At 38.5% G+C, this 24,394-nt stretch overlaps 1 protein-coding gene across 5 annotated transcripts in view; it reads left to right on the forward strand.

Moving 5' to 3' along the window:
- The window catches only part of NBAS (NBAS subunit of NRZ tethering complex), a 329,015-nt gene that overhangs the window by 140,865 nt on the left and 163,756 nt on the right, over positions 1-24,394 (forward strand). For all 5 annotated transcript variants that reach the window (XM_042933639.1, XM_042933641.1, XM_042933640.1 and 2 more), the window contains 6 exons: positions 1,089-1,222; positions 7,162-7,224; positions 9,716-9,838; positions 13,951-14,053; positions 17,729-17,958; positions 21,094-21,206. In XM_042933639.1, the coding sequence (XP_042789573.1) occupies positions 1,089-1,222; positions 7,162-7,224; positions 9,716-9,838; positions 13,951-14,053; positions 17,729-17,958; positions 21,094-21,206 (766 nt within the window). The remainder of the gene's footprint in view (positions 1-1,088; positions 1,223-7,161; positions 7,225-9,715; positions 9,839-13,950; positions 14,054-17,728; positions 17,959-21,093; positions 21,207-24,394) is intronic.

Genomic DNA, 24,394 nt, shown 5'->3' on the forward strand with positions numbered 1-24,394 from the left:
AACTGTCACGTGTCGATGTCAAGTTAATGGGATGTTTTTCTCTTAACACCTTGAAGAAATCTTTAGAACTCCTGTAACCATACTACCTCAGAAGACTGTACTTTCCTCATAACCTTGAATGTTTCTTCTTCCGTCCATGCATGTGATTTTTCCAGCGAGACGATAGACGCCTTTGGTAGCTTCTCTCCATCACTTTCTTGTCTGTTTTGTGAATTTCTGCTAAAATGCTGAACCCCACTAGGTCTTTATTATGGAAATTATTTTGTCATGGAGGGCTCTAAACTTATTTTGTCATTGAATAGGGCTCTGAGAATATAGTTTCAGCTTTCTCTTTTCATTTCTTTGGTGGTAGTCATGTAAGCGTTCTTCACGTATTAATTTCTTTAGTCCTCACAACTGTGACATTATGGAGAGTTGTTAATATCCATTTGTATAGATGAGAGAAACAAGGCACAGATCCAGTATTTTTATATCCTAGAAAACACTCCAGGATGGGAGTCTGATTTGCGATGGAAAGGTGTATCCTATAGAAGACAGTGACCCAAAGTAGCCATTCTTTCTGCACCAGAGTGTGCTCTGTGATTTGAATATTACTGCATTACAGTGTGGCTTCTTTTGAATAGACTGTCAGTGCTGTTTAGTTACATGACTAATATATAATGCATACTGAAAAATAGTAGGTTCAAACATCTCTGAATATTAGTTAAGGAATTTTATATATTTTTGTAATTGAAACACATAAAATTTGGCTTTAGGGTTAGAAATGTTTTTAATGAAGTGCCTTTTTAATTCACTGTGTTTCTTCTATCCACTTTATCTTGAATGGGTCATAAATTGAAGAATCTGTTTTCAGCAGATGCAAAGCTTATGGGTACAAATTATCTTTTCTAGCTGATTCTGTAATTAAAATGTGATTTCATTCAGAATTATTAAAGACCCCAGAAGTCTGTAAGCTAAAGAAAAATCAAGATTTGTTTTTGCAGGTGATTAATTGCACTATTTAATATTCTATTGACAGTTGTACTGGGCTAGGGAAAAACGGACTATAAATCTGACTCTTAGTACAGCATGCTTTATTTTCTCTGTAGCTGCAGCAAAAAATTATTCCGGATCAGGACCAACTGATGGCAGTCGCTCTAGAGTGTATCTACAACTGTGAACGAAATGACCAGCTGTCCCTTTGTTATGACATATTAGAATGTCTTCCACAAAGAGGATACGGGTGAGAATCCACAGTGTGCCAGTCTTATTGTCATCTTTTTTGTCCTAACAGCTGAAACGAAAATGTTGTTTCCCTGAGTGTTCATTAGAGAGAATTTGGGGAATATAAAAACATGTATAGAAGAAAATGAAATCATCTGCAAACCTGTAGCCTAGAGATAAACTTTTGTTTTTCCAACAGTGTATGAGCAGTCACTGTAATTTTGTCAACTTGGATAAATTATCCATTAAAAAACAAACAAAAATACCACCACCACGATGAAAATTACTTAATTTTAAGTGCATAGACAGTGATATCTCTGTTTTCAGTTGTGTTTTTCACGAAGCTTTTTTCATATTTATGGGCTTGGGGTAATCTATGAATTATTTGTTCTGGGCCCTTGCCTACAATAAGCATGTTAAGTAATCATGGATGAATATAAATAATTTTATTTTACTTTATTTTTCTTGCAGTTTTATTGAGCTGTGATTAATACACAGCACCGTGTAAGTTTGAAGTGTTTAATGGATGGATATCCATACATTGTAAAGCGACAAGTCTGTTTAGTTAACATCCCTCATCTTCTACAGATACATACATACACACATACATACATAAATAAGTTTTCTACCTTGTGATGAGATCTTTTACTCTTTTGAATATAGCATACAGCAGTGTTTTGGTTGGTTTCAGTTGTTTGCCCAGATTGTTCCTTGACTGGAACATGTTGCTTCATAACCATCTTAGCGCATTATGTCCCCTGTACGTACTTCTCTTACACCTGGAAGTTTTAAACATTTTGACCACCTTTATTCGGTTCCCACTCTACCCACTCCCATCCCCCGTAACCACAAATCTGATTTTTTTCTATGAGGAGGTGGTGGTGGTTTTTAGATTCCGCATATAAGTGAGACTGTCTTATAGTATTTGTCTGTCTTTGACTTACTTCTCTTAGTATAATGCCCTTAAGTCCCATCCATGTTGTCATAAATGGCAGGATTTCCTTCTCTTGTGTGGCTGAATAGTATTCCACTGTGTACGTGTAAATAGCACTTTTTCTTGATTTATACATCTGTTGATGGGCACTTAGGTTGTTTCCATGTCTTGACTGTTGTGATTAATGCTGCTGCCTCTCTCTTTTCCTTTAAGGAGATTTTTATTTTTTGGGAAATGAATGATAGAAATCACCAATTTTGCATCCCAGTGTGAAATAATGGTTTCACGCAGTCATTAACGGTACTGCGGTCAGGTGAAAGATTGATGGGTAAAAGATATTTGCGTGATACCAAAGTAGTAGCTCAGCATATTTTTAATATATTTTTTTTGTTATTTCAAAGGGGAGATTTAGCTTTATAAAGTACAAGCCTGACTGCCACCATCTTTCATCAAGCTACCACGTGTGGTATCACGGTCAGCCTGGTGTTCTGTGCCTCCTGCAGAGATGCATTATGAAGTAAAATCGTTCACTCTGAATCTACAGTCCTTGAGCTGAACTTCTGCTTTACAGTAAATCAGGGGATAGGGGAGCAAGTCCAAGAACACATGAAGGAAACAGATACATACGGAGGGTGAGGCACTCTGCAAGCCAACTGGTCTTCTCACTTTGAAAAGCCCGCGTCATGGAGAGAAAGAAATGAGTGGGGGTGGGAGGTGCCGATCTAAAATCAAGCGTCCAAACAGACATCATCATCTCCTAAATTTTAACTATAAAGCAATGTATGCACATCATGAAAGTGAAGGAATCGAAAGACTTGTGATTGATAAACAGTTGTTTGCTGCCCCCCTTCGTCACGCTCGAACACCTGTCTTCTAACAGGAACACTTGCGTAGATAATGGTTTTCTTCTGGTCTTTGCCTGCCTCCTCTAAAACAGTAGGCTCATGCTGCTGCCGCAGTGCTACGTGATTCTTGACTTCCTTTCATGGAGGTCTACCTCTCCCCATACCTGCTTGTCCTACTGTTCTGTCAGTGTGGTTAAGGCCGTAGTTTCATCACTGTGTTAGTAAATGTTGTTTCTACAGAGCTGGGTATGATTATATTTCCTTTTTCTGCAGCGTTTTCTTGTCCCTGAATTGGATCACTTCCTTTTTTGTTGTTTGCTTTGTTCTCATTTATCTCCTTCAGTCTTCCGATGGAACGTAAAACTCTTCTTTACAAAGATATCTCAGTTCCTTCCCTTTTTCTTGTCTTCTCTCCCCCTGTCTTCCTTTTGAAGCCTCCATCTTGGACTTGTCTTTTCTCTTGCTTTGATGTGAATTAATTGTTGTGTGTTCTGAGCACCTGCCATCCTGGGACTTGCTGCGCCTCTCTTGTGTTGCATATTGCATTTCTGAGATCTCTTCTCTTCTCCTTCCTTCGCTTATTCTCCCATTTTGATGGAGCAAAATCTTAATAGCTTCCTGTCAAAGGTTACATGGAGGCATTTTGATTTGAAGACTGTCCCATGTCAGAAAGATAACCAGAATTGCCCCCTTAAACTTGATAGTAGGCTTGGCTGTGTCTGCAGTTCTAGGTTTATAATTATCTTTTCCTTGTGAGTTTTGAAGTCATCCGTCTTGTCCTCTCCTCCCAGGATTATCAGGTAGTCCCATATCATTCTGAGTTGTTACTTTATATATGGCTTTTCTTCCTTTTTGGATATTTCAATACCTTCTCTTCATCTCTGTATCGTAAGGGTGTGTTTTATTGTGAGTCTAAATGCATTGTTGTGGTGTTCATTTAGTTAGTCTGTTCCAATCTGGAAACTCTTGTCTTTCAGATCATTGGGAAATTTTCTTATATTCTTTCCCTAATCATCAGTTTCCTTGGTAATTTTATTTTTACTTCCTTCCTTTTTTTTTTTCTTTTTTACTCTCTTTCTTTGTCTATTTTTTTTTTTTTTTTTTTTTTTTTGCACTTTCTTCGTTTACTACCCCTTTTATTCTTTTGGCCACTTTTTGATCTTCTGTTAAATGATCTAAGAGTGTCTTCAGTTTTATCTTCTCATCCCTCTTTCAAATTTTAAAATTTAGTTTGGCTTTCTTATTTAAATTCCAGGAACATTTAAAATAAAATAGCATCCTAGTCTTGTTTCAGAGATGCACATGTACCTGTTCCTCTGTTCCCTGCATTACCCACGTTCTCACCATGGTCTCTCAGTATTCATATCCTGTTTGTTTGTATCTCTGCTTTTACCATTAGGGACTTTCTTTCATGTCCAGTGATTCTTGGCCATTACTTTATATCTAAGACATGAAAAAGCTGCCTGGCAGCCTATGACAGGCTGAAGCCTTTTCATGGTAGGAGTGCTTGAGGGGTGGCCTTGTGTGTGAGCACCTCATTTGTCCTCTTGTTTCAGGTTTCAGGTTTGGATGTTTTGTGTCTCTGGTGCTCTCAGATGCTGTCCATTATGTCGTAGAGATGTTGGGTACTTTGGAGATCTTGATCGTTCATCCCCCCTCAGCAGGGGTCTCAGTACTGACCACCAAGAAGGAATGCAGGCAATGAGACTTGTCAAAGTAAAGCTAAATGGAGACCATAGTAGTGCTTAATACATCCTTTCCTTCCTTGGTCTCAGTTGAAGGAATCTTCTTGTAGGGAAAGATAAATCACAGAGTGACTCTGCACGAATGTATTACCCAGACCTATACAGCTATGACCATAGGCCACCTCCCATCCTTAGTCAAGAGCAACAGGAACAGCAGGTGTGTCTGTGGGAACCGTGGGCCCCCCCTGAGAGCCATGGGCCTTCAGTAGGCAGCAGAAGGCTGGTAAAGGGACTGTAGTAACCGATTTTGTAGCAACCTATGTTCGGTTACTGAATGTAGTAGCCAATTTTGTACCCATCATTTAGAAACCTCAACCCAGTGGCTGTCAGGGTGTTAGTAGTAAAACTACTCTTTGCAGAGGGTTACAAGAGATGCAGAGGACTCTCTTAACATCTGTGTCCGAAAGCAGAGTGATGGGAGTTTTTTCCCTTCAATGGCCCAGCTGGGAAACTTGATGGTCTGTCTTTTAGCTTTGTGCCTCCATTGTGGTCTTTGAATCTGCTAGTCAAACTCATTGACGTCCAAGTGATGTGTGTAATTTTTAGGAATAAATGTATTAGACTTTGTTTTTCAGGAAGATCAAATAAGCATAAATATCAACTAGAGCCTATCTATTAATTTTTGAACAGTAATTTGTCTACTGTAAAGTATCAGTGGAATGATATTAAAAGAACATTTTTTTAATGTAGACATTACAGTTACATTACAGAATTAGTGTGGTTTTGAAGAGTGTCTAGGCTAAGAAATGTCTCTTTATCTTGGCTTTAGATTAATGATATTTGATCTAACAGATTTTTTTTTGTAAATAAAAAAAATAGCCTGATACTCTCTTGTTTTCCATTTATTTCTTAATGATTATATTTCACATTTATAATTTTCTAAATAACATGTGATTTTAAATTAGCCCCATATTAAAATTCAGAGCCTCAGAGTATTTTCTGAGGTTCTCTTTGTTCTTCATGCCAAGTTTGTCAGTTTGTATTTTCCTGTGATTAGTTGTTTGTTTTTAGCAGTTACATGATTATTTACCAAATGGTAAACTATGTGTTTTTTCGCCATGAAATGAACACTTATTTAACCTCATTAATTTTTCGTGTACCTTACGTAGGCAGCATATTCCATCTGGCTGAAAAAAAAAAAAAAAAAACTTACTATGTTCGTGAATATCAATTCACAACGGAGGAACAACATATTCTTGAAAGTCAGTGACAAATGTTTATTGTAGAGCTCCACAATGATAGTTAAGAAATTACTGTCGTGTGTTAATAGAAGGTAGCTGTGACAATTGACCTTCTGAAGGACTTTAAGTGGAACATACCCTAACTTAACACTTTAGATCAAGGCCTCAAATTGGTTTTAAAGGATAGTGTAATCTTTGTAAACTGCACAAATAATTGCCAAATAGATTGAGACTAGGAAAGATTGATAGTTTTATAGTGAGTATTTTTGGGGGTTCAAGTTAGGACATTTTTAATTTTCTAAGTTCAGATGAAGAGTTTTATTCGGTCATCTTACTAATAAAACCCTAAGACCTGGCTGGGATTCAGTTGCATCATTGGGGTCGGGGGCACTGGAGAGCATCAGGTGCGGTGCCGCTCGGCTGAGGGCAGTCCCTCCATATTAGGGACGCAGAGTTGTACCGGTTGGAAGGGGACTTTTATAGTAGTGTCTCAGCTTTTGTGCCAGATCCCTGCATTCACTTGTACGTGTGTTGCTCCATACTAAATCTACCAGCCACATTTGTATTAGTGTATGATGTTTGCCATGATAATGTTTCTCCTAGTCCCCTGTCCACATGCTTCCTCAGAGAGGCCTTGCTTTTTATCGCCACTACCTTCCAGGGATTATCTACATGATAGCCTTGCTTCTTTTTGGTTCCTTAATATTGAAGTGGGTGCAGAGGGAATGATAACATAGAAGAAATCTCCTGAGTATATAGAATCCTAATGGAAACTTCCAGGGGGTGGTAGGGTTATAGACAGGTGGAGGAGAAAGCCAATGTGCAGGGCCATGCTTCCTAACCTGTTTTCTTGGTTAAAAGACAGAACCAAATGGTGATTTTACTTTCTACCTCTTTTTTTTTTTTTTTTTTAAGCAAAGACTAAAATTGACTTATAATTCTTTGTTGCTTTTAGCAGAATTGAGCAAAAAGTTCTTCAGTAAATACCTGTCCATATAATGCTAATCAGTAATAGAGAATATCATTCTAGTCCAATTTTTTTTTTTTTTATTTTATTTTCATCTCTTGAGTTGTGAAAGATGCTGGCTGAATGCATTCAGGAGATGACTAAAATTTTACCCAGGCAGTGTAATATTGTTGTATATTAACTATAAGGGAAACATCGTTTCTCTTTTTCACTTCATTGAGTCTTATATTTCATATAAGAAGCTACTCCTGAAACTTTTTAATTTTTTTTCCTCTTAATCCTTTAGTCCTAAAACCGAGGCAACCGCAGCTCTTCATGATATGGTAGACCAACTGGAACAAATTCTCAGGTGAGAAAAATGAATCTGTTGGCTTTGTGCTGAGGGAGGAGGTCTGTCCAAGAAATACCACCTTTAGTATGTCTAGTGTATTTCCGGTTTGACTTTCTATTTGAGTGCATTTTCTTAATGCAAACGTACAGCTAGCCTATGTAGAGTCGTAAGAGCCTGGACGTTGACGACTGGCGGACCTGTGTGCAAATCCAAGCATTGCCACTTACAGGCTCTGTGATATTTGAGCCTTCGGCTTTCTTACGTAGAATTTCAAACTCATGAGATTATGGAATTTTAGATGAAGTTTTTAAAATGGCTCCTACACAGAAATGTTAGTTTCTGCAGCAATTACTGTATCTTTCAGCAAACAATATTTATTATACTCCTGACTTTCATTTTTTGGGCGTATTGCACTTGATGGACTATCTGAACTAGATCAAACTGCGCTAAAGCCTTCAAGTAACTCTGTAGTCATATTCTTTACTGTCAAAATGAAGCATTAAACTTTGTCTTGGAGCCTGAAATTTCCCAATTTACTATTTAGGAAGTCATGTGCTGTTTACTAGTATTTATATGTGTATATGAAGATGCTTGAGTAATTTTTAAATATCTGTATTAAAATTTTAGGGATAAGAATTTTTCCAGTATATATAAATTATAGAATAATAGGTAATATCATCACTTTATAGTGGTGATAAAATAGTAAAGGATATAATTTGGAGTCTACTAATTAGAAGTTTTATTCATTCAATTTAAGGGGCTTGAGTATAAAAATGTTTCAAGTTGTATTTAAGGAAACAGTGTTTTTATGTGCTGTGTATGTATGGGAGTTTAATGAAGAATTAATTGTTCAGTTGCCTCCAGACCTCTGTTTCCTCTATTTATATTGCCTAGACTGAGAGGTGTTACTTTGTGTTCTGAAAGTTACAGTTTTTTTTTTTCTTGAAAAATGCTTAACAAATCAAGCTTGCTCTTTGTTTTCAAGCTTTGCTTATTTTAGGTTGGCTGTGTTTCTTCTCTCCCCAATGTCCCTGAAAAGTTGAGCATCGTTTTGAGTAAAGCTTAGTGGATTAAACCGCTATAGAATCATTCCTTACAAATTTGAGGATTACAAATTTTTTCGTCTAATGAAATTGAGAACAGTTATCTCAAAAAGATACAGTAAAATAAACACGGTGTATTTCACCATATGTTCCCTGGGCATAACCATGAGTGGTCCTGATGTCACATTATGCTCTTAGAACCTCAAGGAAACAGTAACCCCTTGTCAGTTTCTGGATGGTACCCATGCCTTTGCCTCTTTAGTTTAAGTCATTTTTTAAAATAAGGACTTTTTATTTCTGTTCCACTTCATAGCCACCAATTACTGAAAAATGTTTTAGCATACCTAATACCAGGTGACATGACCCATGAAACCTGTTCTTATGAAGAGCTAGTGAAGTCTAACCAGTCACTCTGTGAGTCCAGTAGTAGTTAATTCATAAATGTGAGGTTCGGGGAGGCAAACCAGGTCTCAAGACGATTCATATGAGACAAAATTTGTGACCTATTTTATATTTTTACAGAATAGATTTTGGAGGGAGATTAAGCCTTGTGGTATTTCTGGGGCTCCAACTCTAAAATTGTTTATTTCTTTTTTTTTTTTTTTTAATTTTTATCTTTTTAACGTTTATTTATTTTTGAGAGAGAGAGAGACAGAGCATGAATGGGGGAGGGTCAGAGAGAGAGGGAGACACAGAATCGGAAACAGGCTTCAGGCTCTGAGCTGTCAGCACAGAGCCTGAGACAGCTCAGAGCCTGACGCGGGGCTCGAACTCACAGACCGTGAGATCATGACCTGAGCCGAAGTTGGACGCCCAACTGACGGAGCCACCCAGGCCCGTTTATTGCTTTTCTAACAGCCTTGCCTATAATAAGTTACTCAGCAGGTTTGTTCAGAGTTAAAGCTTGGTATTGAAATGATAGATTTTGCTTGTTTTACTGATTTGATGCTTTTAGAGTACAGGAAAATTACAAAAACTATTTTTAGATAAAGATATGTCATACTTTTGAAAAAATAGTTACTAGTTCTAAGTACATTGTCCTAAGAGTATGGGATATAAAATTGGATACATAATTGTTAACTTTTTTTGGCTGAGAATTAATGTAATTTGTAAAATTGGGTCATTCTGTATGCTATATATTTTTTTAAATACTAAACACCTAAATGCTACATGTATAAGATTCTTAGATTTTTTTGGTTTGGTAACAAGACTTTAAAATATCCTTTTCTTGGGGCGCCTGGGTGTCTCAATTGGTTAAGCGTCTGACTTCAGCTCAGGTATGATCTCACAGTCTGTGAGTTTGAGCCCCATTTTGGGCTCTGTGCTGACAGCTTAAAGCCTGGAGCCTGCTTCAGATTCAGTGTCTCCCTTTCTCTCTGCCCCTCCTCTGCTCATGCTCTCTCTCTGTCTCAAAAATAAATAAAAACATTAAAAAAAAATTTAAAATATCCTTTTCTCACTTTAAGTGTGTCAGAGCTTTTGGAGAAACACGGACTTGAGAAACCGATTTCGTTTGTTAAGAACACTCAGTCTAGTTCAGAAGAGGCACGTGCGCTGATGGTCAGATTGACCAGGCATACTGGTCGGAAGTAAGTAATGAACAGAATTAATCAATACTTGTATATGGTTAAAAATAGTAGTATTTTTCTTTTCTTTTTTTTTAATTCATTGAGTTATAATTGACCAACAATAAATTGCACATATTTAAAGTGTAGAATTTGTTAAGTTTTGATATATGTATATATTCATGAAACCATCTCACAATCAAGGTAATAAATGTATCTGTCACTCTTAAAAGCTGCTTTTTGCCTCTTTATGTTCCCCTCCCTTCAGCTTCTCCCCATCACTCCCTCACCCCTACCCTAGACTACCACTGATCTGTACTTTTATCACACTTTGTTGACCTATTCACCTGTTTAGGGACATGTGGGTTGTTTTGAGTTTTGGCTTTTACAGATAAAGCTATGAATATTCATGTACCGTAAAATATTCCTGATATTTTATTTTCTTGTGTTACTATAAATAGAATTATTTTCTTAATTTCATTTTTGTATTGCTCATTCCTAGTGTATAGAGTTATTGGTATGTGTTAAAATATATTTTTAAAAATTTTGATATATATTGAGCTTGTGTCTTCCTACCTTGCTGGACTCCTGCATTAGTTCCAGTAGGTTTTCCTGAATATTATGCCATCTGCGAATAGAGACAGCTCTAGTTCTTTGTATACAATTTTCCCCTCTCTTTCCTTTTATTGGTGTTAGCATGGTGTGTCTTTTGGTATATAGCATGGTATACCTTTAACGTTCAATTAATTTGTGGTTTTGTATTTGGAGTGTGTTTTTTGTAGGTAATACATAAGTTAGGCCTTTCTGTCAAGGTCTGAGCTGGAGAGAGCCAACCTGCCACGTGCCATGTAGTTATGGCGGGACTGTAAGGGCATTAAGACCCTTCAGACCTACTTATAAACAATAACAACCTTGAGATGGTAGATGGGTGAACATACACCACCCAGATGTCTGTGGGAATCCTGTCCCAGTCAACAGTAGCAAACTGCTTGGTGGTTTGCTCAAGGAACTCTCCTTCCTAAGAAATCCCCTGGCATTTTGTATTTGTCTCTCCCTATCTCTTTTTCACTAGTGTACTCATAGTGATTGATGTGTGTGCCTTATGTTCCTTTTGAGATCATAAGCTTCTGTGGGGCAAGTGTTATAGTTCCCATACATCTAATAAAGGACCTCATATATCGATGGTCCTCTCCCAATAATTATTAAATGAATAATTTAAAAAGTTTTCGCAACTCAAGTCTTAAGATTTTTTTTTTTTAATCTTTATTTATTTTTGAGAGAGACAGAGACAGAGTGCAAGCTGGGGAGGAACAGAGAGAGGGAGACACAGAATCCGAAGCAGGCTTCAGGCTCCGAGCTGTCAGACAGAGCCCGATGCGGGGCTCGAACTCACAAACCGTGAGATCATGACCTGAGTCGAAGTCGGACGCCTAACTGACTGAGCCACCCGGGTGCCCCTTAATATTTTTTTTAAAAACTATAAACAAATGGTCAATATTTCTGATCATGTTGACTCTAGAACCTTGTCTTCAAGAAAGCCTTGCTGTTGCAGCTAGATTACTTCCCGTCCTTCCTTTGAGTCCCTCAAATACTTCTGAAGTCCTTATAGTTCATCTCTCATGGTTGTTCTACTTTGAATATGTAAGAGAATATGGCCTCTTTTTTTTTTTTTTTTTCAAACTAGTTAATTTGAAGTGAATCCTAATTATTTCATGTATGCTACCATAGCTTGGCCTTCAGAATCTATGGAATATCCTTATGCATATTTTAAATGGTAGCAGATTTCATTGAATCTACACAAATCAAGTTTTACCATCTTGAATGCAATGCTATTTCTCCCTGGAAAATATTCCTTTGTTCCAGGGCTGTAACTAATACATCATGTTTATATTTAGGGATCTCTCTGTTAATTTGCAAATCTGGTATAGTGCCTTCAGGTTCTACTTTTGGTCATATTTACTGAATGTATTCTGCGAAGGCCATTGTAAATAATGTCTTATAATTTATTTCAATTAGAACCTGTACTTATGGGTAGCCATGTGTGAGAAAACATTAATACCATCTGTCCCATTGTTGATGGCTTCCAGAAGAACAGCTGGGCTATGAGAATTTGATTCAGCTAGACAATGCTTAGGTTTGATTTTATCCAGCTGGTGCAAGATGGACACTCACTTCAAACATTTTGCAACTTATTTACCTGCAAGCCAAATCTGAAAGAGCCCTCCAGTTCTTTGAAGTTCAGCCACAGAGTTCAACCTACCAAGGTCTAAGTAATGGACACATTTCAGGGATGATCCTGGAAAATGTGCAAATGTGTCATTTTTTTTTTTTTCTGGGGGAAAAATGCATTCTCTGATGCTTTATTGCATATGGGATACAAGTTATATGTTTTGTGTAATAAATACAAGCTACTGTAAGCAAATGAAGCATATGCTTATGAAAAATTTTAGGTGAAAAAGTTCCTAGATACCAGAGATTTGACGACAATGATCCCAAACACAGGCTCTCCCTATAGCAATGATATTATACACAGATAGTCTATTTGTCCCGTTCTTAATGCATTAAAAAGGGAGAAGATGTGTGGTAAAGAAACGGTCAGTTGGTTTATGACAAATGCCAATCAAAATAAAACAAAACCTGCCCTTTTCAAACAATGAGATTCATGATTATGTAGAACGACAAGACTAGCAAGTAAACAAATAATGATTCCAAATTCATGTATATTCAATGAAGGTGAACTTTTGGGGGAGGCAGAGAGAATTACAGAACTTCCTCTTTCCTGCTAAACAATATTAGCAATCGTGTATATAACTATAGAAACCAAAGAAATGTGTTTGTAACTTTCAGATTCATTCATTCACATTTATTGAATACTACTTTATTCCAGAAAAATGGAGGGAGTGTTTCTTCATACATTCTAGTTTCAATTAATCCTCACAATGTGCAAAAAGGGAATCTGTAGCTCAGAGAAATTCAGAGACGTCTTCGAATCCATATAGGTGATTGAGCTTGTTTTTAAACTTAAGAACATCTTGCTTCAATGCCTGTGTTTTATAAGAATTAATCTCCATTTTTTATCACTTTCCAAGATGGGTTTTAAGTGAGGAAACTGAAGTTCAGGAACATTCAGTGTTCATAATCATGCAGCTAATATGTGATTCTTGGTGAAATTTTTAACAAACCCCTTTGGCCTGCTGCAAGACCATGTGAACCGTTGACTTCTCAAACTCTGTAACCCTGGTTTCCAACATAAAATGGTATTTGATCAATGAGATTGTGCATGCCTCGTGGGTTGTGTAAAACTGATCCCTGGTTGGTAACTTGCTTCTGACCCGGAGGAACCGGAAAGGAACTGGGAAACCTGAGAGGGGCTTTGTGCTTTGGGCTTTCCTGAGGGTGGTCACTGACATGTCCTGGAGGAGACCCTGAAAACTGTGCCTATGGAGTTGTTATGAAAGATACTGATTCTTGTGGGGCATGAAACTTCCTCCTGAGGCCGCCAGGGCAGCTCCCGCCACTAACCTCTAAGGCTCTGTCGCCTGGCACCTGGGCTGTCACCCGAGTGAGCATAACCCCTGTGGTGCCCGGTCGGTCGCTCTGTGGACTGCCGCAGGGACCCCACTGGAAGGAGCGACTGGCGCTGCCCTGCTGGTGAGCCGGGGTCCCCAGCCTCTCGACGGACGCCAGGGGTGGGCGGGGTCCAGAGCATCCCCTGTGGGGCCTTGCGGTATGATGAAGATGAATCTGCAGTAGCACTGTGGCGTCCAAGTGCTGTCCCTGCTACATCTTGCTGTGCTTTATTTTGTCTCAGAAACTCACAGCTTGTTTAGCTTTGCTGTTATCACTTAATGCCGTTCCGGTTTGGAGTGTAGGCGGCCTGTGACCGAGGCAGCTCTGGAAGCCTCTGGCATTGATGCAGAGCCGCTCAACTCTTCCTCGGATCCAAGTTGTTTCCTGGAAATTCAAATGAGATTATATCTGTTGATCACTTGGGGGTTGTGTGGCACATAGGATGGTGACACCGATGGTTTTGTTTGTTGGTTTGTTTGTTGCTTTTGGCCCATCGAAGAGAGATTTCATGAGTTATTTTCTTCTTCTGCTCCTCTTCTCCCTCCCTCCCTCCCCGCCCTCCACAGGCAGCCTCCTGTCAGTGAGTCTCATTGGAGAATGTTGTTGCAGGACATGTTAACTATGCAGCAGAATGTTTACACCTGCCTGGATTCTGATGCTTGCTATGAGGTAACTCTACACATGGGAATTACTGCCTCTTAATTCGGAAGGTTTCGTTGTTACGGTGTGTTTATCGGACACAAAGGTGATGACCATAGGCTTCATTATAAGTAATACTATTGAGTAAGGGAGTAGTGCTTTCTTTTTTTTCTTTTTTTCCCCCGAGTTTGTTTATTTTTGAGAGGGAGGGAGAGAGTATGGGAGGGGCGGAGAGAGAGGGAAACAGAGGATCCTAAGGAGGCTCTGTGCCGTTAGCTCAGAGCCCGGTGCGGGGCTTGAACTCAGGAACCATGAGATCATGACCTGATCTGAAATCAAGAGCCTGTCTCTTGGCGGCCCGAGCCAGCCAGGCGCCCTGGTAGTGCTCTCCAAGCTGAGCGCTTCCCCACCTGTCTTCCCTGTCTTTGTTATTCAGTGCCATCCTCCCCAGTGGGGCCAAGGGACACATCCTTGTCTCCTCTCGCTTCTCAGTTTTGCTGGTCACTAAAGCGTATTTGATGTACCTGGGAAAGGTCTGTCAAATCTGTCCTGTCTTCATCTCTGCTAAATTGTAATTATTCTTGTCTCCCGACCTCCGTATTTCTCATCTACACTGATTCCGAGCATTCTTCTAAAACACGTCCTTTCGTGACGCGCCCCTTCTTCACATTTGCCGCTTGCTCCATTCAGCATCAGAAAGCAGCCGTGCTTGTTAGCGTGGCAGAGAAAGCCACAGCACACCAGCTTTCCCGTCCACTCTCCCCTGCGTTACTCTGCACACGCAAGGGTCTCCGTGTACCCCATCCTTCGCTACGTCCACCACATCTGCCCTGACTCTGCACGCACCATGCGGCTTCACGTCTCTGTGACTCTGCCGGCATCGTTCCCTTTGCCTGGATGTATCCCTCTTTCCTTTATCTGAAAATTGCTGGTAATTTTTAGGACTCACTTCACTAATTATGCCCTCTAGGACGCCTTCCTTTGTCCTTTCATGTAACTTGTCTCTGTTATGGTCTTTCAAATGCGGTAACTTCTTTCCACATGTGGTTCTTCCCTTTGGTCATGGGCCCCTAGGGTAGGCATTATCGTATTCATGTTCATCCTCTTGTGCCCCGGTGCTTATTGGAATGTCCAGAACACAAAGGAGACTTAAGATATGGTTGCTAATTGACTTAGGAATGTAACCCAGGGGATTGAATGATTATTTTTGGAAAGTATGTGTCTTACCACCCAATTACTCATAGTCCGTGTGGAAAAATGATCCAGCTAACCCACTTTTAGTGAGAGATAGTTTAAAAGCAGATTCCTGTTTTGAGTTTTTCTGCCAATAAACCAGACATGAAATTGTATAGAATATTTCTTGTGTTGCTCTGCTCTGACATCGCAAAGCATGACCTGTTGATGAGAGTTATAAATATAGGTCTGTATTCTGTGAAATTGGTTGGCATTTTTATTCAAGGTGATTTTAACAAAACAGTGCTAATATAGACTGTTGAGAAATGGTTTTATGTTTGAACTTCAGGTTTTTAAATGCTTGAATGAGAATGGAGTTTACATTGATGATTATAGTCTCAGACCACGTACATATAACTGCCAGGAGCTTTCCCTTTTGTGTCTAAAGTGAAAACTTGAAATCCAGTTCTAGAAGAAAGTCTATATTCACATGGGATCCAAAACCTAACCATCATGAATATGTCTGCAGTAGTGTTTTTAAGTTGGGATGGCATTGTTTTGCTATTTTCCTGTTTTTGATTTTCATTGGAAAATTGGCAATAAGTATATTACACTTAACTAACTCTTGTATAATTGCATAACAGCTTGACATATTGAATTGTTTTTGTTATATTTTAACACCTTTTTATTAGACTTTGATATTTTAATGACTTCCGGCCATTAGTCTCAGTCCTTAGAGAAAACATTTGAAAGCGTATTATAACAGTTTTGAAATGGTTATAGAGGAAGGTAATACAGATTTGGCAAACTTACATTTTTTTTCAAACTTACATTTTTAAATACTATTTTAGTACCTTTTAAATTATGCTATATTATCCTACTGACTCTTGGCTATTATGTTGGGGTTTTCAACAATACTTGGGAGATATTTGAAAGCTCAATGGCACAATTTTGAAAATGTTAAAAATTTTGATACAGCAGGTAGAGCAGAAATCTATATTGTTTATTTTAGCAAAAACTTTTAGAGTGAGTGAATTATATTTTTCAATACTTGGCATTAACTCTCTATGGCTTACTTGAATAACCCAAAGGAATAGAGAAACTGTCATATCTAAGTCATTTGGGTTCCTTGGATTAAGCCATTTTCACTTGTCGCCTGTAAGTGATTACAGCTGCTTGTTGGTAATTTGCTTTCTGTCACAATATGTATTTTATAGCAGATCCCATGTAGATATTAGTAATATTATCCTTATCAGTCATTTCAATAAAGGCCTGTCTAAAAATACTACCTTCCCTAGAGGCCTAGAAACAAGTGAAAAGGAGGGGATCCCATGAAAATTAGGTAGTCGCCTTAATTGTAAGAAAACTATATTCTCCATGAAATCTACTTTTTTCAACTCTTGCTTCTGTTTCTGTGCTATCCTTATCCTACAGATAAGGTCCTAAGAGGGAAGAACATTCTTGGGGAAGTTGTTATACTAATTATATATTGAAGTTATTAGTGTAAATTTAAAGGAATCTCTTTAAGACTTTTTTTGGACTAAGTAATAAGTACATAATCTCAGTTATACAGTAAATTTTATATTGATGCTATTAGTTGCCTAGTAGAATACAGTATTTGCATGATTACCTTCTATCAGTGGCTCTTGTTTTATTTCAATAGTTTTTAATTTGCAGATTGGAAAAAAAAAAGTCCATGTTCTATTTGCAGCTTGGCTAGTATGTAAGCCTGAATTCAGATGCATTAAGCAGTCATAAATTATAGGTGTCATATTCAGAGATTTTCTTTTAAAAATTGAACTATTATAAATAGTTTAAGCAGAGTAGGCCCTGTTGAGTATGGGACAGTAGGTCTAAGGAATCCCGTTTTTAATGAACATGAACTTCAAATATTTGACTCAAATGTTCATTGTACACATTGAGGTACGGTTGACCCTTGAACAGCATGGGTGTGAACCACACGGGTCTACTTACTTATACGCAGGTTTGTTTTTGTTTTTGGTGAGTACAGTACTGTAAATGTGTTTTCTCTTCCTTGTGATTTTAATGTTACTCTGGCTTACCTTAGTGTAAGAATAGTTATAGAATACAGTAAATAAAAAATATGTGTTTATCACCTGTCCATATTATCACTGGGGCTTCCGCTTAACAGTAGGCTGTTAGGAGTTAAGTTTGGGGAGAGTCAAAAGTTATACTGGGATTTTTGACTGCGTGGGGAGGTCAGCACCCCTGCCCCTGTGTCGTTCAAGGGTCAACTGTATTATGCTTCCTATTAGTGCATTCAGTTAAACGATTTCTTCTTCCTAAAAGATGAGTTTGTTTTATTGAGGTGAAATTCACATGACATAAAAGTAACCACTTAAAGCGTACTTCCTTGTCATTTAGTGCATTCACAGTGTCACTTGTGCAACTGCTACCTGTACAATGAATGTTTTTTTAATCTATTTCGTTTGGATATCAGAGCCTTCGCTTTCTTGAGAAGCGCTGAATCTGCCCTCTTTGAGGCTAATTCCAGTTTCTTCTTTCCCCCAGATATTTACAGAAAGCCTTTTGTGTTCCAGTCGCCTTGAAAACATCCACTTAGCTGGTCACATGATGCACTGCAGTGCTTGTTCGGTAAATCCGCCAGCTAGCGCGGCCCGTAAAGGAAAGACCCAGTGCAGGGTCAGTTATGAAAGGAGTATTGAGTTGGTTTTGGCCGCCAGCAGAGAGTACTTTAACGCTTCTACCAGCCTCACTGATAGCTGCATGGATCTGGCCAGGTAGAGTAATTCCACGTTCTTCCAGAAGAGGGAGGGGGGAAGTCAGAATACACAGACTCCACTGTTGGTTTTGTTCTTTACTTTACAAAATATATTACCACAGGCGCAGATTGACTGTCCTCCATGGGGCACAGTTACTTATTGCTTGAATACAGAAAGATAATTACGTTATGAATATTCATCAGCTTTCTCGTGACCCCTTTTCTCCAGCATACTTTCCCAGCCTTTCTTGCTGATGATCTGTAAGATTGTATATCTTTTCTCTTAGAAAGGATTTATGAGATGGCCTGTAAATTCAAGTTCTGGAAATTTTTAGCACATTTAGGCAATGGCCATATGCTTTGCATGACTTTGCTCTGTTTGGGGATGAGGGACCTGATTAGATGATAAAGCTTCAAAGTCCCTTCCAGGTGGAAATTTCTGGACTGTGAATTCTGTTTCTCTTTGGCCTGTTGTCCTGGAGATTTAGTGTTGATCTTTTTACTATTGATTCTTAAGAGCTTTCTGTGCATAAAGGACAATTTACCCTTTGCATCTCTTACCTGTTTTAACCACATTGTCAAGTTTTTATTATGTATGATTTTCAAATCGCTGTTCAGAATCTTTAAAGATTTTGATTGTTTTCTTTTATAGTTTCTATCTTGTGTGTCATCCTTTGAAAGACCTTTAATTCCCAAGACCATTATAAGAGTTTTTGATGTTGTTTTTCACTACTTTGATAGTTATATTTTCACATAGAAATTTTAGGCCCATTAGGAATTAATTTGGTTGTAGTGATTGTGGTACCTATTTAGATTAATTTCCCCCCCAAATGACTAGTAGCTAAAAGCTTAAAGGAAACTTCCCCCCGACCAGTGATATCTTACTACAGAGAGAACCATGTTTTCTCAAACCGTGTTATTGGACTTGACAGAGTTGTTAAAAATAGTAAATTTTTTTTTCTTCTCTCCTAAGGGATTGTGTTTCTATTTCAGACGATGAAAATATCAAATAGAATAGCTTTTAAAACTGGGAGTTGTGTTTGACCTAAATCTTTTTGGCAGGAGTTTTCAGAGATTGTTTTTAAATCTACACTTCTGATATTTCCCTTTCATTTCATCCCTTTTTGTCCCACAAGGACACACATTAATTTGGAAAAGATGCCATATGTGTGTGTAAGGTGGCACCAGACTGATTATGATCTGTAAGGCTGGGTATATTGAAATGTTGACAGTAATGTTTAATATAGAAAATAGCCCTTACATTCTTATTGATTAAATTATGAGCTAGTTTTTTTAATGTTTATTTGTTTTTGAGAAGGAGCATGAGCAGGAGAGGGACAGAGGAGGTGGGGGGAGAGGGCACAGAGGATCAAAGGGGGCTCCGTGCTGACAGCAATGAGTCTAGTGCGGGGCTCAAATACAAACCATGAGATCATGACCTGAGCTGAAGTTGGACACTCAACCGACTGAGCCACCCAGACACCACTGAACTAGTTTTTTAATTGAGGAAGTAATACATCCAATGAGATAAAAATATTCAACAATAGAAAAAAGGATATTTCTGATAATTCTGTCTTCATTCTTGTTGCCCTAACTTTATCCCTTAGCTATCTTTTTAAGTCATTTTCCTATGTATCTTTCCAAAATATCTTCTTGAACGTTACCTTCTTCTTAAGTCACAAATGGATGCATACCTTTCTGCATCTTGTTATTTCCACTTATGATCTATTCTGAAGGTTTTTTCATGAGTGCCTATAGGCTTGATTCATTCTCTTTTGATGGTTGTAGAATATTCCATTGTTTGACTTTCTAGAATTTATTTGATTAGCTTGTGATTTAATGCATTGTCTTATATTTTAAAGTTTATTTTGAGAGAGAGAGAGAGAGAAAGCGTGTCCACGTGCATGAGTGGGAGAGGAGCAGAGAGAGAGAGAGAGAGAGAGAGAGAGAGAGAGAGAGAATGAATCCCAAAAAGGCTATGTACTATCAGCACAGAGCCTGCCTGCCATGGGCTCCTGAACCTGATACATGGATCTCATGAACCATGAGATCATGACCTGAGCTGAAATCAAGATTTGGACGCTTAACTCACTGAGCCACCCAGGTGTCCCTCTTATATTTTAAAAACACCATGATACTCAACATCCCTACTTATGTGTGGGTGTGTGCTAGTCTGTCTGTAGTATAAGTTGCTAGAACTGGGAATTCCTGGGTTCAAAGATAGTTCAAAGATAGAATTTTGGTAGATACCACAAGGTTCTGTCACTTTTCCTCTTGAGTCAGCAGTATATGTTAGTGCTCATCTTATTTAAATTTTAAAGTTTTGCAAGCAAGGTAGACCTGTATCCATCATACAGATGGGTACTGGGGCCGTGGGATCTTCATCAGGTGGTCCATGATTTTAGCACCATTAGCCCTTCCTGGCCTGATCTCTACCAGTCTTTCTAGGCTTGTGTCTCAATGTCCTTCCACATGCACCTTTCAGAAAGTTTGTTAATTAAAATATTTATTAAGGACACTTTGTTTGGATTTTTAAAAACTTGCTTAAAATCCTCCATAGGGTATCACAAATTCTTAGTTTAGCAAAGTCACTTTCTCCTGTTTCGCTTTCATTTCACTATTGCATTACCAACAGACTCTTCCTTCTGATCAGAAAAATGTCCTTTGTGCAGTTTCTTAGGTTAGTCTTTTTTCCTTTGGGAAACAAAATTGTCACCGAAACAAGATGTTTGTTTTCCCTAGAAGAATAAGTGGAAATTACCTGAAATCTGTCTCCTTTTTTAAACCTTTCCTGTATGATTATCACCTTTGGAGTCAGCAGTAAAAAGATTGTTAAAGGCAGAGTTAACACATTTTGCTTCATACTGTGGTACCATTACCTACTATCAGCATAACCCTGTGCGACTTACTTCACCTCCCTGAGCTTCAATTTTGGCTTCCTTAGAAAGGAGGTGATGCTATTTGCCTATCACACAGGATTGCTATGAGGACTCAGGAAGGTAATAGCATCTAGCAGAACCTGGCATGGAGTCAGTATTTGACAAATGTGTGTTGGATCTCACATTGTTGAATACAGAAAGGCAACTTAGCCAAACGTGTGTTATTTAAAAAAAAAAAAAACCTAAAACAACAGAATTTACCTTGTTTCCCCTAGGTGCTGCTTACAGCTGATAACAGATAGACCTGTGGCCATTCAAGAGGAGCTCGATCTTATCCAAGCCCTTGGATGTCTTGAAGAATTTGGGGTAAAGATCCTGCCTTTGCAAGGTGAATTTTCCATTTATTTGCATTATTAACTTAGTATTCTAAGTATTCTAAGTATTCTAGTATTCTAAGTATTCTAATATTCTAAGTATTCTAGTATTCTAAGTATTAGTGTTGCATTATTAACTTAGTATTCAGTTGTTTTGCATTGAATTATTAGCATTACCTTTGGCCATTTAATCCATTAGCAATAGATCCTACTCTCTGCCCCATTTTCAAATGAAATCTTAAGTGGATATCTAAAAAAAACAGAGCCGATGTCTTACTATAAATTTATTAAGTTCTCAGTTATGCCGTTAAAAGGAATAACGTTAGTAACAGCTGTGAGGCTATTGGATGAAAACAAAAAGAAATGGGGGATTACAGATAGACTTTCAGATCTTCATCAGTTTTTGATGATGCAGTTTTTCTGTATTTTGTTTCAGTTGCATACATTTAAGTAGCTGTACATGATCATAGTTTATTTTGTTATGCTCAGTACAGACTATTCTTAAGTTGATACTATTTTTTTAAAAGGAAGAATGACAGGAAGCTCTTGCTTAGAGTTTAATTCCTAGCGATATCTTAACAATGCTCAAGATCTTTTACCTAAATGTACAGGTTGAGTAAGTACCACCCAAGACAAGCATGCTGATACACAGTCACTTGTGATCATTATGTACTTTGTGCGGTGAGGACAGTGTGTGTCTCCTAGTGTCCTGAACCTTACGTGACAAGTGGGAGATAGATTTTCTGTTGCCTTGAACTCTGGACCTCCGTGCCCTAAATAAAGCGGGTAGCTTGATTATTAGCAGTATGCTTGGTGCCTTCCATGTAATTTCTTATCTTTATTCTTAAACCTGGAAATGTTGGGAATTGGGAGTGGGGAAGCTATAGCTGAGTTGTTTCCGTCTCTGGTTTTTGATGCATTTTCACTAGCATCGGCTCTTCTTTTTCTTCTTCTTCTTCTTCTTCTTCTTCTTCTTCTTCTTCTTCTTCTTCTTCTTCTTTTAAACTCCTTGTACCTTTGGACAGTGGTGTCCTGTTACAGGTTCCTTGGTGTCCTTGTCCTGTGTAGGGTTTGAGTCAGATGGATCTTAGGAGATAGAAGTCAGTTGAGACCTTCTCGTGTTTTCATGTGGGTTTCCATTGTAGTTTTACTACAAATTAGAGTTTGTCAGATAAATTTATTAGACTTGAAAAAGGTAATATTTGTGTTACCTTGAATATTATTGTTTGGAAGTAATTTCTAGGTGATTATACATATCCTGTAGCATCTTAAACAAGTACATTTATGGAGATTGTTAAATCACTGGAAAATTGTGTTTTTTGAGCTCAAAGCTTTTTAAAATTGTGAAGATTAATCAGAGTTACTAAAAAACATTTTCATTTTATTCTGAGATGTCTTAAATCATTACCTGTCTCCCCTGAAACACTTATATTTTCAGTTGAGGTGTTCAGCCCGTCAGCCCGGGAGAGTATACAGCACTAGGAAACTTTTGCCCTGGTTGGGCCAAGCCCTCATAGCTTTGACTCTGTATATGAGTGTATTTTATTAAAAAATTCTTTTTAATGTTTATTTATTTTTGAAGGAGAGGGAGACAGAGCATGAGAGGGGGAGGGGCAGAGAGAGAGGGAGACACAGGATCCGAACAGGCTTCAGGCTCCGAGCTGTCAGCACAGAGCCTGACACGGGGCTGGGACTCACGAACTGTGAGATCATGACCTGAGCCGAGGTGGGATGCTCAACCGACTGAGCCACCCAGGCGCCCCTGTCTATGAGTGTATTTTAGCTGCTTATTTAATCCAGGCAGATTGATGTAATACAAAAAACATTTTCTTGCAGTTCCCCAAATGCAAATGAATTCGTTCAATTGAACTGAAATAACAAACTGAGCTCGTAATTTTCCGTGGTGCTCCATTAGCAGGACTTTTGCTGGCAGTGTTTGCACGTCATCTGATGGGTTTGAGAATCTGAGACTGAACCTGCTATCCTGCTGTTACTTCTGAGAGATTTCCTGACTGAAGAGTGTTTTAAGAAGGACGTTTGCTTTCATGTCTTGACAGCTTTCCAGCTTGATATATTGATTTGGAGCTTCCTGTTGGAATGAATGTCAGAAAATTTTCTGGATGGGGACATGGGATACTGCGTTTGTATCCTGTGTGTTGTGTTTATGCCATAGATACAATTTAGGGTTAAGCTGCTTTTGTAGTCATCAGGGATACTGGACAAACCACATAACTTGGTATTTAAACACTTAAGGTCCAGGTATTTTTTTTATAACGTACATAGTTTATTTTGTCACTCTGCTTTGTTTTAAAGCTTTGGCCTACACTCCAGGAGTTGGTACTGGTCACCAAGTGAAGGCTAAGGGTACTGAGTGACACTTAAGGAGTTCATAGAAAACAGGAACAGAAATAGCATGTAAAAATGATTCCTTACGTTTGAGTGTGTGTGTGTGTGTGTGTGTGTGTGTGTGTGTGTAAACACGTGTGTGCTTTTCCCCATCATTTGGAAATTCATGTTTTATGTAAATTATTCTTTTTTTTTTTTTTTAATTTTTTTTTTTTATTTTTTATTTTTTATTTTTTTAACGTTTATTTATTTTTGAGACAGAGAGAGACAGAGCATGAACGGGGGAGGGTCAGAGAGAGAGGGAGACACAGAATCTGAAACAGGCTCCAGGCTCTGAGCAGTCAGCACAGAGCCCGACGCGGGGCTCGAACTCACATACCGTGAGATCGTGACCTGAGCCGAAGTCGGACGCTTAACCGACTGAGCCACCCAGGCGCCCCTATGTAAATTATTCTTAACATTCACATGGGCAGGTGTGGGATATTTCAGTTGTCCCCCGTGTTTTCTATAGTAGGGTAAATCACTTTTCAGTCTTATAGCACTGTGGTTAAAGCCACCCACAGCCAGTTTTGTCCAGCTAGTGACTGGACACGTATTTCACCTTTCTTTTTGTTTAGGTTTTCTCATTCACAACATGGGGATGCTAAGAAACAACTTCTAGAATTGCTAATAGGCATGAAGGCCGTGTGTTCACAGCGCCTGGGGTATCGTAAGGGCCGTGCCAGCATCAAGTGTCATCTTTGTTATTTTACATGGAGGTTCTCGTGTCTAATTGGTGGTGGAATTAGAGTGGTCTTACCTGCTTGTCATTGTTCCTCTTCCCCACCATCTCTTCACTCTCGTGTTCCTACTCTGC

Source organism: Panthera leo, chromosome A3 (genome assembly GCF_018350215.1).
Source record: "Panthera leo isolate Ple1 chromosome A3, P.leo_Ple1_pat1.1, whole genome shotgun sequence".
Taxonomy (NCBI): domain Eukaryota; kingdom Metazoa; phylum Chordata; class Mammalia; order Carnivora; family Felidae; genus Panthera; species Panthera leo.